Raw genomic sequence first — 17,529 nt, 5'->3', positions numbered from 1 at the left:
TTCATGCAGACATCAAAGTAAAAATGCTGTTTTTGCTATGGCTTTACTAATGAAAACCGAAGTTTATAGTATCTAATATTAATATCTTTTCTTTATGTTTATACTACTTAGTATGGTAAAAACATGGCTTTATATAGACCCTTTACTAATTTTATTACATAGATCCCATTAAAGTTGCTTACAATTGTACAATAATTTTACATTTAATGTGAATAAAGATCTGGCACCATGTCTTTTTTAGTAAATGATTTTCCATACTATTCCTAAGACTGTAACTATCGTCAATAAATCGAAATCACAATGCACATATTCATGTAATAGTTAAAGAATCCACCATTGTGAAGTTATATATCACCCGATTAAATATAAATTAAGTGCAAGTACTTGTTTATTTTGATTAATATGACACATACATTAATATGAGTGTTGTGTGGTTCTTCAAGCGTTGTCTTTCTCATATATGAAGCACTGCATGATAAATAATTGTCACACAGCAAAAATCTATACAAATACATTAGGCTATATCAAAGAAAAACAAACTTGAATCTACAACTACAGCACAAATGTAAAACTTTTATTATTGCAAAGGATTCAAATGCAAGCAAAGCAATGCAAACAGAAATGCAGAATGACAGTCACTCAATCTGTTGCAAGGAATGACTTTCAAACAGCAAGTGCTAAAGAGGCCAAACACGCGGAACACAAGTCCAACGCTGAAACTGCTGGAAAAGAACAATAAAAAAGATACAGGTAAGACATACATCCTCATGTAAACTTGAACAATTTCTCACATTCTACACCCATCATTTAAACTGTCAAAGTGTTGGTTAAACTGCAAAATAAGGTGTACTTTGTAATTTCATAATTTTCCTTTTTTTCTATTATTTTTCTTTTTTCTATACGGTTTCTTACTAAACTGTCTTCAGTGTTGCCAGCTCTTGTGAGACAAACAAGTAACCGCAGCTTCAAAAACAAGCCCAATATTATTATATTGTTTACTGTTAACAAATGAGCTCAAAACATTGTAACCTTCAACCCCTCTGAAATTACAAATTTTTAAGTTTAGTATTAAATTGCAAAGATAACACTTTACAATAAGCTTGTATTTGTTAGCATTTGCCACAATGAACTAACAATAAACAATACTTTGACACAAAAACTCATGTTAATTTCAGCATTTGCTAAACCATATTTCAATTCAAAAGTTATATCTGTTACAGGTGTATTATATTTTGTTGTGGCATCTAGCGGTGAAATTGTAAATAGAAAGCAACCTCAATTTTGAAACACAATGAGATTCTATGGTAGCTGCCACCGGACAAAAATGTCATCGTCTGAAGCCCATGTTATAGTCGTGCGTAAGGTCTACACCGTAGGTTATCCATAGCCTGAGCGTAGCCTGATTTTTAACAGCGTGTCAGTTCTACGCGGACCACAAGCGCTGTTATTGGTCCACTAGAACCCCTCCCATCAGGTAAAAAAACTGCGTCATAGCCATTTCTATTTGCGACGGTGAGAACAAAAATAGGCCAAGTTGAGGAATGACTTAACTCAAACTGCTGCAACGAGTCGCTGTTTATTTACTTCGAACAATGCTGGTCAGTGGCGCTCGTGACTCCTCATCCGAGGGGCGCTAATTCAAAATAAGTGTTCGGAGTATCATGTGTGTGGTCCCCTCCTGCAAAACATGTGTCCCGCGCGTCGAGAGATCCCGTGTGCATCACGTGCCCCGCCAAAACAAGTGCCTGCTGCACATGCGTCAAAACCGTTCATGACAAAAGAGACGCTCACGTTCACACAAGACACTCCCTTAACAGTAAACTTTGATTACACATGAGATTATGCGAGTATCTGGCAAACCCGAGCGTCTCTTTTATCCTAAACCCTTTAAACGCATCTACAACAGGCACTTATTTTGACAAGACATGTGATGCACACAGGATCTCTCAAAGCGCTGAACACATATTTTGAAAAAAGGAACCACATGTTGTGATGAACTTCGCATCAAGCGCCCTCAAAAAAAGAAGTCATCGGCCGCCACTGCTGTTGGTCTTCTCAAAACATACACAACAATCTGCGGTTTCTTCGTTTGTGAGTTAAACTGGCCAAGCTGCTTCTGTGGTTACACGCGTGGATACTGCCTACCAGTGGTCTACATGTATGTTTGCTATAATGAGCCCTTGAGACAACATATGGACAAAACACGCTCTGTAGAACAGTTTGTCCATTTAGGGCTACTGTAGAAACATGATGGTGACTTTCATGTATGGTGGCCCACAGTGTATGGACATAAAAACGTCTCACTCAAATGTATGTCTTCATCTGTAAAAGATAAAAATCTCCATATCTCATTAAATGTGAATAAATGTTAAGATCAAAATGCCGTTGTTTACACTGCAAGAAAGAATTAAAACTTTTTTTATAACTTTTAGGTTTTGGTATGTCAGATAAATTTGCTTACCTAAATCCTTCAAGCCAGGAAGTAGGACACTTTTGATGCTTTTCCATTGCATAGTATGACCCAGTTCAGCACAGCTGACTTTTGGGAGAGGGGTAATGGGTTTCGGATGCGAAGCCATGTGCAAATTTACAAAAATGCAGAGCACACCACTGCACCCATGTCTGCATGGCATTTTGTAACTTTGCGCATGGCTCCGCATTCAAAACGCACCAAAAGTATAGGCATAAATGTTCTGTCAGCGGAGTGCACGTACCGATGACACGGGTGTTTGTACAGAACCTGTCAAGTGAGAGAGGTAGTGGAAAATCTACTTGTGGGTGTCAATTTCGATTTTGTGGCTGCATTCCATTAATATGCTCTGTTGCTCCATGTTGTGTGTGTGTGTGTGTGTGTGTGTGTGTGTGTGTGTGTGTGTGTGTGTGTGTGTGTGTGTGTGTGTGTGTGTTTGTATCGCATTTACGATGATGTTACGGCAGTAGAGGGGACGCAACTGTAACAATAAGCCTATAATCAGGGGTGCACATAACTTTTTTTGTCCTGGTTCTCAAAGTAGCACCTGGAGATGTTACTTGGTACTCACACTATTCATAGCACAGACATCCTACATGCTGACATCATCACTTTTCTCCTGACTACTCTCTTTGCCATATCTATTTTGTTTAAACATGGTAGACAATGATGTACATAAAATAAGCCTTTAAGTTATAGTTTTTTACTTATGTAATCTTTATAAATAAATACTAGCCTAACTCATATAAATGTATACTTGTACTAGCAAGCTGTCTGAAGCATTGAGATGCGGATCACTGCTAACAACACACATTAAATATCTTACCACTGATGCACGAAGAAATCCCTTATGTCGAAGTAAATTAGCTAACTATGTAACAAAATTCCAGCAACGCTGGTACGCTAGAATTGTTTCTATTTGCACATACGCACCAGTTATGTGCACCCCTGCCTATAATCTCACCCACTCTGAAGCGATACTAAACTGTACTGGAAAAGCAACGAAAGCGAGCTGAGCTGCATCGTACCGAGCCAAGTTGTACCCTACATTGGAAAAGCGCCATATCGTGACATCGGACCCTGGAACACAGAAAAGCATGAGACAGTAAAAAGCATCAGATGTTAGGTTGTGTTTGAATGCTTTCTCTGAACAATTTCCCCATGAACTATGCATGTAAACGAAATAAACCAAAGTACTTATTCTTTCTTTCCCCTTCTTAAACATCATTTAAAACCATAGCCAGAAAACTCACCATCTCAGCTTGTTATTAACAATATCCTTATTTGTTCCAACAAATATAACTTGCTATACAAGTAAAATATACAAATATAACTTATTAATAATCTTATTAACAAATATTACCAAATTCTATTATTTTAACAAGGAAAACTTAAATGTCACAACATTGAAATGTCATATATGGTTATAAAAGTATATATTTTGACTCGCATCTCTATATGGTGGCCTGCGACGGCCGGATGACGTCCAAGTAATCAAAGTATCGCGAGAGCGAGACGAAATATGATTTCTTGAATCATTCTCGCGGTACTTTGACGTCATCCGGCTGTCGGTTCTTGCGGCGCCGCATTAAGTCAAACAAGCCTCCTGACTGCGTGCGAGAACGTTTGAATTATCTGGCACGAGCCCTCACACGTCAAACTTCAACTGACACAACGGTCTCGGTGGAGATAAGCAAAAGCGCCTATAAATTTCGTCATTTTTTATACACATCCCGTTTATTTTGTAGTTAATTGTTAGATAAGTTGGTAATTTCGACAAGTTTTCGTTACAAGGTAAGATTTCGTTATCATCGTTGCCATATAACTTAACTTACAGTATTTATATTGGTTCAAGAGCGCAGTTTGATAACTCATTCGAGGTTTGTAGCCATATTTAAGTTACTCACTTACTTTGTTTCAGTGTTAGAGTAAATGTATAAGGTTTTGAAGTAATATTAATAAGTTGCTGCGCCTCAATCCGAAGGCTAACCACTGGAGGTAGCATTTGGCTGTATGACTTTTACGTCATCAAGACTGTCACATTTAAGAATATTAACAATTATAAAGTTAACTATTATTCTCAGTTAATCGTAAATTGTTGTAATATGCTTATGACTTGCGAATTTAATGTTCATTTAACTGAAATAAACCAGGCTTGATGACGTATGCTGCCTGCATTTTCGAGGATGCAGCCTTCCGTTTGAGAAACGGCCTACAAGTGTGAGCGTGCGCGAGATTCTGTCCGAATTGATTCTTCCCACATTTTAAGGTTTAAATTAAAACTCCTAACTTACCTTTCCAGGGGTTTCTGTTCCTGCTAGTGATGGGTCGTTCGCGAACGAGCGGCTCTAAGAGCTGATTCTTTGTAGCGAACGAGCAGAGCCGAATCTTCAGACGCATGCAGGGGAGCCGGCTCTTCTAAGGGAGCCGAGCTAGAAGAGCCGAATCTATGAAAAGAGCCGGACTGCCATCACTAAAATGTAGAGCCAGCGCTTGAGCCGAAAGAGCCGAATCAATGGAAAGAGCCGGACTGCCCATCACTAGTTCCTGCAGTCTTCCAGCGATACTGGCGCGTATGATGATGCGGACACGAACTGCACACTACAGTATACCGCCGCCTACTGTACTGTAGTAAAATAACGTGTAGGATTGAATACTGTGGCAAACGCAGTAAAAAAAGCCATTTAATTCGTTGTAAAAACAATGGACATGCCAGTTTAAGTAACTTGTGGGCTAAATCACCAAAATAAGTTTGTAGATGTGGTTCAATTATTTTTAATAAGTGTGCAGCATAATGGACCAGCCTGAATGTATGTATGTAGCCTATAAATATATTGTTTAGACTTTATTTTTAAACCTTTATTTGGTGGTATATGGTTAAACCTTTTTAATGGTAGCAATAGGCTTTATGCCCAGCTGCACAACTTCCTGAACTCCAGCCAGCTCCTTGTTTCCTGTCTGCCATTATTGGACAAACTGATTAATCCATGTGTGCCTGACCTCAGTAGTCACAACAACAATAATCAGACACACCTGGATTAATCTGTTTGTCCAATAATGGCAGACAGGAAACAATGAGCTGGCTGAAGTTCAGGAAGTAGTGCAGCTGGGCATAAAGCCTATTGAATAAAATTCTTAAATTGAATCAAATCTCTTATAATAATCCATATAAGATCTGGATGGTTTGGGGGTACATCTGGGTAGCATTTTAACATTTAATATATTTTGATGTGTGTATATATTAACTTTCTTTATTTTGTTTTCTCAGCCTTTAAACATCTAAACATGTCCTCCAAAAAGGTAAGTTCAGCAGATCAGCTTATCTTATTCTGTAATATTAATACTGGTTTGAGAAAAACTAAGATTAAACAACGTACGTGTTTCCAGGAAAAAGGGAAAAACATTGGAAAACAATTTCAGCCTAAGGTTTAAGATGGCTAACTGTGTATATTGCCTTTGTGTACTGCAAGCTGAACTTACAGATTTATATGGACTTTACTTACAGGTTTCCTGTGCTGTTTTGCTCCATTTTACAGAACAAAATAAGTGCTGAGGTAGCACCATCCTTGTGGGTATAGTGAAAGAATGTGGTAAGATTTTGTTCATGTTTTATAAAATACAAATTATTAACATGAAGGTCAGCTACATATAAAAAATAAGCAAACATGCTTGTTTCTATCTGAAGGGTATTGAGACCAAAATAAATAATGTCCCATTCTGGACAAACAGCTGTGGACAATATGCAGTCAGAGTAGCCTATTTTCTCACACAGGTAAAGTATGCAAAGTAATACCAAACTTCTTTTTAACCTTAACAAATACTGGCAAGCCAAATATACAATGTTTATGTGAGGTACTGTGCAAATGTCTTAGTTTGCTACCATTAGATTTGTTATTTTTGCAATTGTATTGTGATCGTATATAATTATTTCTCAGTCTCTTTACTAGAATACAACCAGAAAATACAGGAAATGTGTATGTAGTATTAAAAACAATATAAAATTATAAGCTGTAGTGTCAAGTATTTAGTGTAAACTCTCCTTTCAGTTGAGCAATAGCAGGCAACTGCAGGATCTCAAATGAAATTAAATCCTAATTTCTCATTCTAATCGAATGACTTCAGGACTTCAGTCTCCTCAAAAAAGCTCAAGATGTGTTTAGTGCCAAGAGAGGTCACACTAAATACTGACTGATGTCTGAAGAAGACATTTAGTTCTGAAACTGGTTTTGTTTTTAATTTTGTGTACATTTTTCCTGTATTTTCAGTTTGTATCTTAATAAAAAGAGTGAAAAATAAATATGGATGGACATTAAAACTTTGCTAAAACAACAAAGCTGGTGATGGTGTCCCAAGACTTTTGCACAGTAATGTATATTGACCAAGAGTTGTAATGATTAAAAAAAAAATGCATGTCGCAGTTCAGTAGGATAGTAAATTATCTGAAAGTGAAATCATTATTGAAGGTGATATCATTGTCACTGCATTCATTGTAACATGATTTTAAACAGTGGGAATCATTGTGTACGTTTCTTAATAATATCAAATACGACTTTTTTTGTCTTGTTGTTTCTAGACCTGAGGATAAGATTTCCAGTTTGAAAGTGAAGAAAATGAATCATTATTTACAGCAATTAGTAGTTTTTCAGCTGAGAAGCCAGGTGAAACTATAAGGGCACTATGATTTACTTTCATATTATCATTCTTTTATAGATGAGGAGCAACCAGTAAGAAAAAGCAAAAAGATGTTTTGATGTTGCCTGAGGCACCTTATTGTGAGTACATTTTAATGCTATTACCATTTAAATTGTTATACTTGTGTGGAATTAAGAAACTATATATATTTAATCTCAGTGTACAGTATTTGTAGTATAATGATGATTACTTGATTTATATTTATTAATTTTGCATATGCCTTGAGTGACTTACAAATGATAGAGCATTCAACATTTTACAACAGTTACTGCAATACAATCATCAATTTTTAAATCTAATTAATTGTTTTTTATCACAAATGCAGCACATCAGTCAATTTCTTCCAATAATGAATCAAGGTACAGTATTTTGTTATTTTTTCTCTTAAATTATTGATATTGATAGGCATTTTCTTCCAGACAGACTTATTGTTCATTTATTTTACTGGTGTAGTTAGTAATGATATTAATGTTTCAAAACACATTCTTGAAAGAAATCCTGGAGTGGAGAATCATTCTGAAAGTAGACCAAATACAGGACAACACCACAGCAGTGGTTGGAAAAATGCAGCAGACAATGAGCAAGCCAAGCTGACTTTCAAAAGATGGTATGTGCCCTAACACATGGAACATTACTAGTCACTGCTGACTTTTAACCCATGTTTATTACGGATTGTTTTTGTTTTGTAGATTCGTTATCTGTTTCTTCAAAGGGGAGGCAGTTTGGGAAATAGGAGGATGCTACAGTTACAAAGGGCGAATTTCAGCAGCTCAGTTTCACACTTGCAACTAACAATGAATTATAGTGAGTCTGTGTGAATCCCAAACATCTCAAAATTATTTTTTTATATATATTGTATGTAAATTGTAATGTTGTAAATAAGAATGTACATTGTAAATGTTAATAGCACATAAACATAAATAGCAATTAATAGTCTATTTTTAAAACAAAAATAATGTTTGATGCTTTGGATACATATAGTATCATATACTAGTATACTTCAAGATGCCTTTAACACAAAAACCTACAATAATATCAAAGATCAATGTATAAGACAACTTACATTATTTTATGTCATAGTAAACCATTTTTATACTCTGTGTGACCTTTGCTCTCTCTGAGATGTGTATGTTCATTTTGTAGCTGGTCAGGGTAGAAGACCAGCTGACGTACCAGTTTTGCCAGGTTGGAGGACCAGCTTAAACCAGCTAAGACAGCCAACCAACTTAGCCAAGCTGGTATATGCTGGTGGGTCAGCTGGTCTTCCAGCCTGACCAGATACAAAAGGCCAAAACCCCTCTAAAACAATCCTGCTACACCAGCCTGACCAGCCGAAACCATACTGGGAGAATTCATATTCATATTGATTTGCATTTACACATAAAATGGGTAACATACATTACAGTGCAAAAGTCTTAGGCCACCATCATCAGCTTTGTTGTTTTAGCAAAGTTTTAATGTCCATCCATATTTATTTTTCACTCTTTTTTAAGATACAAACAGAAAATACAGGAAAAATTTACACACAATTAAAAACAAAACAATTTTCAGAAGTAAATGTCTTTTTCAGGCATCAGTCAGTATTTAGTGTGACCTCTCTTGGCACGAAACACATCTTCAGGACTTCATTCTCCTCAAAAAAGCCTTAAGTCATTTAATGATTAGAATTAGAATTTAATTTCATTTAGGTTTAAGAGATCCTGCAGTTGCCTGCTATTGCTCAAGTTGAATGGGAGTTTACCCTAAATACTTGACACCTCAGCTTATACTTTATACTGTTTTTAATACCACATACACATTTCCTGTATTTTCTGGTTGTATTATAATAAAGACACTGAGAAATAATTACACAATTGCAAAAAACAACTAATCTAATGGTAGCATGCTGGCCTAAGACTTTTGCACAGTACTGTATGTCCACATTTACCCACCTTTACTTTGAGTAGACTGTAACAGCAACAATAATGCCATAACCATGAAATGCTATGTAAAAGTGAGTTGTGCATGCTTTCTAGTTTTAGCACAGAATTCGAAGTCTCCCTTATCTTTTAAATGTTTGCTACAGATTTTTCAAGACATTTTAAACATATCGGGGCGGTTTCCCAGACAGGGAAATCTTAAAATACATCAGTGCCCTTTGTTTAACATCATAATGCACACAAGTAATGTTTTTAGTAAGGCATGTTTGTTAAACTAGTTATATTTCATAATTAAACTGAGGCATAGTCCTGGTTTAAGCTAATCCTTGTCTGGGAAACCACCCCAATAAATAATAACTACTTAACTTTTAAATGTGTTCATTTCGTTGTTTTAGGTTAGAAGACAACGGAAATATTTGACATCGGAGTCCAGCAGACAGCCAGAGACACGCACACACACGGAGCTGAAGCGCGTTTGACTGACGCGTACGGGAGATCAGGAACGCGCACGGGAGCTTGCGCACGCACACACAAACACGGAGCACAGGAAGTTTACAACTGTTCAAATAAAATAAAAGAACTTTGTGGTAAACAATGTTTAGCGTGTCTGATTTCATTGGTGTAATGAAATAAAACGACGTGCTGAGGACTTTAGGCGAACGTCCCCTAAAAGTCCCGAAAGTCCGCTGACCGTCCTGCAAACGTCCTTGTGAAAGTCCGGAGGACGTCCTCGCGGACGTCCGCTCGACGTAACAGGGGACCCTACACGATAACGTCCAGGGGACGTTCGCAGAGGACATTTAGGGGACGTCCAGGGGACCTTTTTTTGTTAGCTGGGATAACACAAATCTCTTGAATTCAGCTTTACTCAAAGCTAACTTATTTTTTATTTTGTGGATGATTTAATGCTTTCTTTGCTAGCAAATCTACTTCTTTATGTTCCCAAAGAAAATGTACCTCCATCATTACCCGCCCAATTCTAAAGAGACTTTGTAAAACTTCAAATACTAAGTCTTGCCTTCAGATTTAGCACTTATTAGACTTACTGAATCACAACTACACATCTCTTTCTGCTTGAACTTCTTCAATCCACTGTAGAGCAGCTAGTTATGATAGTTAATAATTCACTAGCAACAACTTAATCTGATAATGTTTTTACAATTTTATTCTTAAAAGCAGAAGCTGGTGCCTCGGTCTCTCTTCTTTGTATTTCAGTGCTTTATAATGATGAGTGAGCTCACTGAGGTTTCGATGTTTCCAGAATTTGATTGCCCATTTTTGTACTTTTTTTATTAGTGGATAATTTCAGCTCTGCGTTCATTATTTGTAGTGTGCCGGTGCACTTGAAGGATGTTTTTACAAAGTTCGGTATGCAGGATCTCAATTGTATGTTTTTCCCATTGGTGAAATCTTGGTTTGGATTTGTTAATGGACCCCAGACCTCACTGCCATAAAAGGCGAACGCTTCAATCACCGATTCTAAGATTTCTCTTTTGGACATTAGCTGCAGTGCATTTCCATGGGCCATATTTTCAATTTGAAAAGTAATGGAAACGCCACTATTGACACTTTATGGTAGAGAAGGCGGTGCCGATCATCTCGTCTTAAACTAGGACACAATAAAGTCACACGACAGAAGTTTAATAAACCTGTTCATTCTAAAATATCAACCGTCACAGACCCGCAGGCTGACTAGAACCAACGATAATACGATGTAAATAGAGACAGACAAATAAATGACTCAGAAAAAACACAATTTGATTTATTTCTTAAGAGAAGTTCACAGAAATAATAAATCATGAATCTGGTCCAAAAAAATAATTAAAATATGAGCGAGTTGACACAAAAGACCAGAGCGACCTTAAAACAAAGTGAGCAGTGCTGTTATATCTGGACTGATACGAGTCTCTGAGCTCCAGTCACCCATAATCCTCAGAGTCTTTAGGACTGGATGAGTCTTTTCCTTCAGCAGAACCATGACTTCATGATACTACCTGTGTGTGTGTGTGTGTGTGTGTGTGTGTGTGTGTGTGTGCGTCTGCCTGTGTGTGTGTCACAGCGCCATCCAGAACGGCATAGGTTGTTGTTGTTGTTGCTGCGTTTTAGGACGGGTGGGAGGTGATGATGGAGGGCGATACATCCACCCCACCGATGAGGCGCCTACACCCGTGTTACCTGCTCCGTCTACTTTAGAAGGTCCGTGATCGTCCTCTTCATCGGAGGAATCGCCTGAATACGCCACCAGGCCGGTCCTGATGCGCTTCACCTGCGGCTCTGATGAACAAACGATAAACACAGAGAGAAACCCAACACGACCGCAGAATGACAAAGAGAAACAGCAAGTTAATCAAATACATCAAGGGATGACCACCAGATGTCATTGGAAGGTCAATGGGGGCGATGTTTAAATCGTCCGATCGGAAGGGAACGTCGCCCGCCCCACCAGCGGATCCAGCATCCCCCCGAGGGACATGAAAGAGAGATAAAAACACAGAGAAAGAGAGAGAACACAAAAACACAAGAGAGAGAGCCGTTAGTGTCGGGGTTAAACGACAGGGCAGACGCGCGGTCGTTCTGATGATGTCATCAGAGAGGGACGGCAGCAGCCTGATGCCATCAGCCACTCAGGGAAAGAAGCCTTCTCATTCAAACACTTTACTACCGTCGAGCAGAAGTCCCACTGGACGTCAAGAAATTGTTTAAAATCGTTTCCGCGCGTCATTTCTACGCCACCGGCAGAACTGCGATCGCTTGATTTACTCACGAGCGTGAGTTTGGGGCGGGGCTACTTGGTTGCCTGACAAACAACAGATGATGGTATCGAAAAATTTAGGGGTGCACCGATAAATGCCGAAATACACTAATGATACGTGGCCGATAACTATTCTGAATCGCACAGCCGATATTATTTACAACTATTTAGTGTACTACAGCTTTTGATCAGTGAGTCCTCATCGATCTGAAATCAGTCATTTATAACATACATTTGAAAAAGCAACACTATGTCAAACATAATCATTATACATATTCTTTTTATCATCATGAAAATACCGGAAAAGATTTCAAGAACAACAATATAAATATATTCTTTAACCATTTCATTGAGCTGCATGTGTAAATGGTTCTTCGTCTGCAGTGCATATTGAGCTTCTGCACGTGAGCGCCCTCTGGCTTTTGGATGTAGCTGCATTTTTACCATAATTCATTAAGCAGCATAGCAAGCATCATCGGATGATATATTTTATTTAACGTTTGTTGCTGCTAGTGACGCAGAAATGACACGGCCAATTTATCATTAAACGATGTAGAAACGTGTCCAGTGCTGGTTCATATCTGCATGCAAAATGCAATTAGCATGATTATAATGAAGGGGATTCATCAGTCAGTCTGATGTGAGGGGGTGTGGCTTACCCAGGTGTGTTGCTACTGGTTTTTTTTCCTCTGGTTTCTGTGGTCTCGCTCCACTCAGTGGTGCTGGTGTAACTGGAGGTGGCATTAACGGTCTACTACACACAAACACACACACACAAACACATATTACAGTCTCATGTGTAAGCGTCACAATGACAGCAGCCATTATCAGAAGAGCGACTGACCTGCTCCTCAGTCTCTCAGACCCAGAGGAACCAGCAGACGGAGGTCCTGATGCCTCGGAGCTGCCCACAGACATGCCTGCACCTAAATTAGTCATATGAATGGGTCCATGCTATGAGCAGAAAAACACAACAGCATTAACACACACACACGCACACAGTCTGTCACACTCACAGATGACATCATAACTTAATCAAAGAGAGAGAATGACATTTCACACCAAAAGTTCAAACATGACTACAAAACAAGAAAGACCTAAATCTGTACTCCTGACACATGACTCGTTCGTAGGCGGCTGCCTTTAAAGTGAACTGGATAAATGACAGAACGAATAAACGCTCAGGGTGAGGCACGTCGGTCAACTATTTCAATTGTTTCTTTCAGGTATTATGTCTTAATGTCACAGAGCAATAATGCAATGCATTCTGGGATTGTAAAAAAATACCTGGAATGCAACCTAACATTTTAGTCACAAGAAGTTGAATAATGATGCTTCCCACAATCTTAATGAGAACTAAAACCGCCTTCTTACAGGCACCTCACTAGAGTTTGTCATCGAGTTTATCATTCATTACAAATAATAAAGCTGTAAAACGACAAGACAAACCCCTAGTATCACTTCATTATAAATGCCACCCCATAAACACCTGCATCCCCCACAGATCAGCATCACTGTTACCATGGAAACAGGACCTTGATATCAGATGCATCAGTCTGTGGAAACAGAGTAAAAATCAAGTAACTGGTGTAAGATGAGGTGTGCGTGCAGATAATTCACCTGATATCCCAGAAGGCCGTTGTCCGTTTCATCCGGCACCTCCTCAGTAAAGCGGCGTTTCTGTGGAGGGTTGGGTAAAGCTGCAGGGGGTGTGGCTTTGGGCGGAGCCATTATAGCAGGGGGAAACGGTGCGGGAGGGAGAGTCTAAATCACGTGTGAAAGAGAGATTTGAATCATAGAGAGGTTGTGAAAGTGACAGACGTGCATGTGTGTGTGCGTGCGAGCGTGTTACATGTGCTGGTATACTGGAAGGGGCAGGTGGGATTGGGTACTGAGCACTCGGGGGTGGCACTGGTGCTGCAGGTGGAACAGAATACGGAGGAGCCACGGGCTGAGGGGGCGGGACGGGGGCGACGTAAGAGGGCTGAAACCCTGTAGGTGCGTAATAATGGGGCTGTGAGGGCATCCCGTTAACAGGAGGAGGCTGAATAAAACCTGTTGACACACAGAGTTAAGATCTCTTTACACTCAATTCATGACAGATTTTGGGTGTGTTTAAGATGGATTTAATACAACATCACATGATTTGAATGATTGAAACAAAAAACTTCATTTTAGCCCAGTTGTGTATAACTAGATAGAAAATGTTTGGTGTATAAGTCACAGTAAATTCTGTGTGTTGTGAAATATACCTTGTGTGGGCATCACACTGTTCATCTGATTCAGAAAGCGAGAATACTCCGCATGAACCTGTTAAACAACAAAACAAGCATTACATCACAGCTAGAGACAGACAGACAGACAGACAGACAGACAGGCATTTAAACTTACAGTCTGCAGAAGATTTTCACACAGGGTTTTGGCTGCTGCAAGACCTTCTGGTTTCGGGTGGCTAGAAGATAAGAGCCATAATGAGTCAAATCATTGCGTGTGTGTGTGTGCGAATCTGGACTTCATGCGCACCTGATATAAATGTACATGGGTTCAAATGCTTCTCGTCCGGACGCTGGCTCCAAGCAGCCTGAACCTTTCCCTCGCAGGAAGACTTTGGCTCCTGTTTCTGATTGAATGTGCTGGAGGTACGAGCAGCCCGGGCCCTCCACTCGCTCTTTCACACAGAAACCCTGAACGGCCTGATCCAGACCCACAAACACCTTGTCCTGTACATAATGCATCTGATACATACAAATCTAATCAGAAATAGTCATAGAGAAAGAGCTGTTTCACAACACATGTTAACATCATATGCACAGGTTGTGCTGTGTAACAGAAACAGAACTACAGACAGACTTTCTGATGCTGGAACACAGTGAAAATCAAATTAAAGTTTTCTGCAGAATGTAATGAACTTCTGTCATACACACAGAGTTTCTTCAGTAATTCTGACTGAATCCAGATCTGCCAGAAACCATGTGCATTATTTGCAATTTGATTGTAAATAATGAGATGATGTTATTTATCCGTCCAGAGGCGCGGGGTGTAACGCGTGTTTGTGCAGTGGTCTCTCACCCCTCCAGGATAATGCAGTTTGTGTCCAGCGAGAGGCGCTGCAGGTGGAGCTGAAGGTCCAGACTGCTGGTAAACGGTGACTGTAGCCGGAGTGTAGGTGGAGCCGGTCGCTGCTTTCACCACACCGTTAGTTATGATCTCCTTAATTCTGTTAACCGCCTCTAATCACACACACACACACACACACACACAGAGATGTTAAACACTAACCTCACAGCACAGATGTAAAGATTTGCATAAAAATATGAGTAAAGTCACTCACTGTCCACTAACTCTCGGGTTTGTCCTTGAACATGAAGGTAGAGAGGACGCTCACTATAAAAACACATTGATTGTTATGATTTGTGCTGGTAAGAATCTTAATGCATCTCATTCTTATCATTTAGTTTTTAATTTAGTCAAAAAAAGTAAATATGCAATAATAATAAGAGTGTCATTAAAAACAAGCAGCAGTATTCAAATTCAGCCCCCTGAACTTTTGGGATTGTCTGCGGTACTCTTAACACAGTGCTTCTGAAACTAAAAAAAAAAACGCTTTTTAAGACATTTGACCAAATACAGTCATTTATAATCAATTTTGTATAATTAAACCTTAAAAAAAACAACATCATCACTACATTGTATCATTTCATATGTTTGGTTTCATTTAACTACTAAAGGGGACATTTCTCAAGACTTTAAGATGTCAAATAAATCGTTGGTGTTCCCACACATGTGTGAAGTTTTAGCTCAAAATACCTCACAGATCATTTATTGTAACATGTTCAAATTGTCACACAATTTTTTGTTGTGTCCTTTAGCTGATGAAATGCAAACACTGATCACCATAATGGTGGTTTGTTGACATTGAAACTCAATTGTGTTGTCAATTATCTTCTCTCTGCACATCTTTTTCACATTTTCCAGATTGATAGAAGCACTGAGGACCCAATTATAGCACTTCAACATAGAAAAGTCAGATTTTCAGAATATGTCCCCTTTTAAGTTTTATGTCAAAAATTTTCTTTGGGGGGCCACAAAGAGACGCATCATACACAAGGAGGGGCGTGTGCCGAAAAAGTTTGAGAACCACTGCTTTAACACAACATGACATGAATAATAAAAGCAGACATGTGAATCACGTGAAACAGTAGTTCTCAACTCCAGTCCTCGGGACCCGCTGCTCTGCACATTTTGGATGTCTCTCATATCTGACACACTCAGTTCAGTTCATGGAATCTATCCTAACGAGTTGATGATCTGAATCAGGTGTGTTAAATAAAGTGGTTCCCGAGGACTGGAGTTGAGATCCACTGATGTGGAGTGTTGTTGTTGTCTCACCGGGCAGAGCTTTGCTCTTCTCCTCTGTTGACATATAGCGTCCTCTGGTGGAGACAGCAGCTCCGCTCACTCTGCTGATCTGTTGGGTGAGGCGGGCAGAGGGGTCAGTGAGTCCAAAACAACAAGATCACGTGACCAGATACTATCACAAGCTCTGATCTCATCTTGAGTTTGTCCACGCGTCAGCAGGTTCCGACAGGTAAGGGGAACATCGTTAATTTCCACCTCGGCGACCACCAGTTCATCTTTTACCTTATTCCCAGTAACACCAACAACCTACACACACACACACACACACACACACACACACACACACACACACACACACACACACACGTCAGTAACAAATCACCTCTACATTTCGTAGAGTTCATTACTGATAATAAGCGCTCACAAACGTACTTTATCTGCAGGTGTGACGGTGTTGATCTGCGATGGCTTTAGTTTGCCTTTGGCCACCAGCATGGCGTTAATCTTAGCAGCCACAGCGGCGGCAGCGTCCAGGGCTCCTGTGGGGGCAGAACCTCCCTCCCCATCAGCGGACGACACCGGCCCGGGCTGATCCCATTTACTGCGACGCCTGACAGACAGACAGACAGACACTCTTCTTGTGAGAATCACGTACAGCAGACATGTTTTAATTTACCGCGATACTTTAGTGCTGCTGTAAACAGTAAAGGCCCGAAGAGAACCACATCTGATATCTGCGGGTTCGGTTTTGTTATATAACATCCGCCATTATCGCGCGCTTCATCACAGACTTTAAACGACACACAAAACGAGCGCGTAAACGCGCGTGCACACACTTACCCGCTCGTGTTTGACATCTGATGTGTTTGGATTTGAGGTTTTGATTCTAACTAATGGTGAACAGAACCGAACCACACAGCGTTTAACGCTCGTACATACACAAGCTAGCGGAAACGACACATCGGCTGCGTCACTTCCGCTCTTCTGGCGCATGCGCGGCTGGAAAGTCATAACTGGTGTAATATGATACTGGTCGTCCTATTAATTTACTACTAAATGTGGTATAGTTTAAGTAAATATATATAGTTACATTATACTAGATTACTATCGGTTGATTATGAAAATACGTGTTGCAATAAGACCTCCTTCTATTCTATATATTTAATTTTCAGTGTTTTCATGTAAAGCTGCTTAAAAACAGAGGCGGACACTGACGTTTTCTACATAAAAGTAAATTTTAAGTATTCGTATTTTATTAGTGTTTTTCTTTAGAAAACATACATTCCAAAGCTTATTATCATAATTTTTACTCCACTACATTTCATCATTTCAAGTTT

At 39.3% G+C, this 17,529-nt stretch overlaps 1 protein-coding gene and 2 long non-coding RNA genes across 18 annotated transcripts; 1 reads left to right on the top strand and 2 right to left on the bottom strand.

Moving 5' to 3' along the window:
- Positions 1–560: 560 nt before the first annotated feature.
- Positions 561–4,276, bottom strand: LOC141367319 (uncharacterized). Its single transcript, XR_012371673.1, has 2 exons — positions 2,462–4,276; positions 561–722 (listed from the first exon to the last, which is right to left on the bottom strand). It is a non-coding gene; the product is annotated as an uncharacterized lncRNA (long non-coding RNA).
- LOC141367318 (uncharacterized) lies at positions 614–9,917 on the top strand. 16 transcript variants are annotated; one of them, XR_012371663.1, is made up of 11 exons: positions 4,660–4,790; positions 5,024–5,113; positions 5,739–5,770; positions 5,858–5,896; positions 5,976–6,060; positions 6,156–6,242; positions 7,181–7,242; positions 7,488–7,521; positions 7,656–7,769; positions 7,852–7,966; positions 9,477–9,917. It is a non-coding gene; the product is annotated as an uncharacterized lncRNA (long non-coding RNA). The 16 variants fall into 16 exon arrangements; XR_012371671.1 differs by lacking the exons at positions 4,660–4,790; positions 5,024–5,113 and adding an exon at positions 4,220–4,264; XR_012371668.1 differs by lacking the exons at positions 4,660–4,790; positions 5,024–5,113 and adding an exon at positions 4,311–4,350.
- Positions 9,918–10,818: 901 nt separating this feature from the next.
- Positions 10,819–17,226, bottom strand: khdc4 (KH domain containing 4, pre-mRNA splicing factor). The gene is made up of 14 exons (XM_073872658.1): positions 17,033–17,226; positions 16,625–16,802; positions 16,372–16,498; positions 16,223–16,291; positions 15,165–15,218; positions 14,903–15,063; positions 14,357–14,568; positions 14,225–14,285; positions 14,086–14,143; positions 13,686–13,888; positions 13,454–13,597; positions 12,678–12,787; positions 12,493–12,587; positions 10,819–11,355 (listed from the first exon to the last, which is right to left on the bottom strand). The coding sequence occupies exons 1-14, from the start codon at positions 17,047–17,049 to the stop codon at positions 11,135–11,137; spliced, it is 1,710 nt and encodes a 569-aa protein (XP_073728759.1). The 5' UTR covers positions 17,050–17,226; the 3' UTR covers positions 10,819–11,134.
- Between the last annotated feature and the right edge of the window lie 303 nt (positions 17,227–17,529).

This window comes from Misgurnus anguillicaudatus, chromosome 10 (genome assembly GCF_027580225.2).
Source record: "Misgurnus anguillicaudatus chromosome 10, ASM2758022v2, whole genome shotgun sequence".
Lineage (NCBI taxonomy): Eukaryota > Metazoa > Chordata > Actinopteri > Cypriniformes > Cobitidae > Misgurnus > Misgurnus anguillicaudatus.
Note: the sequence above shows the minus strand (reverse complement) of the source record. Positions and strands in the feature narration are given on the sequence as shown.

What these genes read in the sequence shown, in the direction of transcription:
- khdc4 (XM_073872658.1), bottom strand. An exon ending in CCGTCACACCTGCAGATAAA is followed by an intron (nt 16,499 to 16,624) that starts GTACGTTTGTGA and finishes GTGTGTGTGTAG; the next exon opens with GTTGTTGGTGTTACTGGGAA. An exon ending in TCAAGATGAGATCAGAGCTT is followed by an intron (nt 16,292 to 16,371) that starts GTGATAGTATCT and finishes AGATCAGCAGAG; the next exon opens with TGAGCGGAGCTGCTGTCTCC.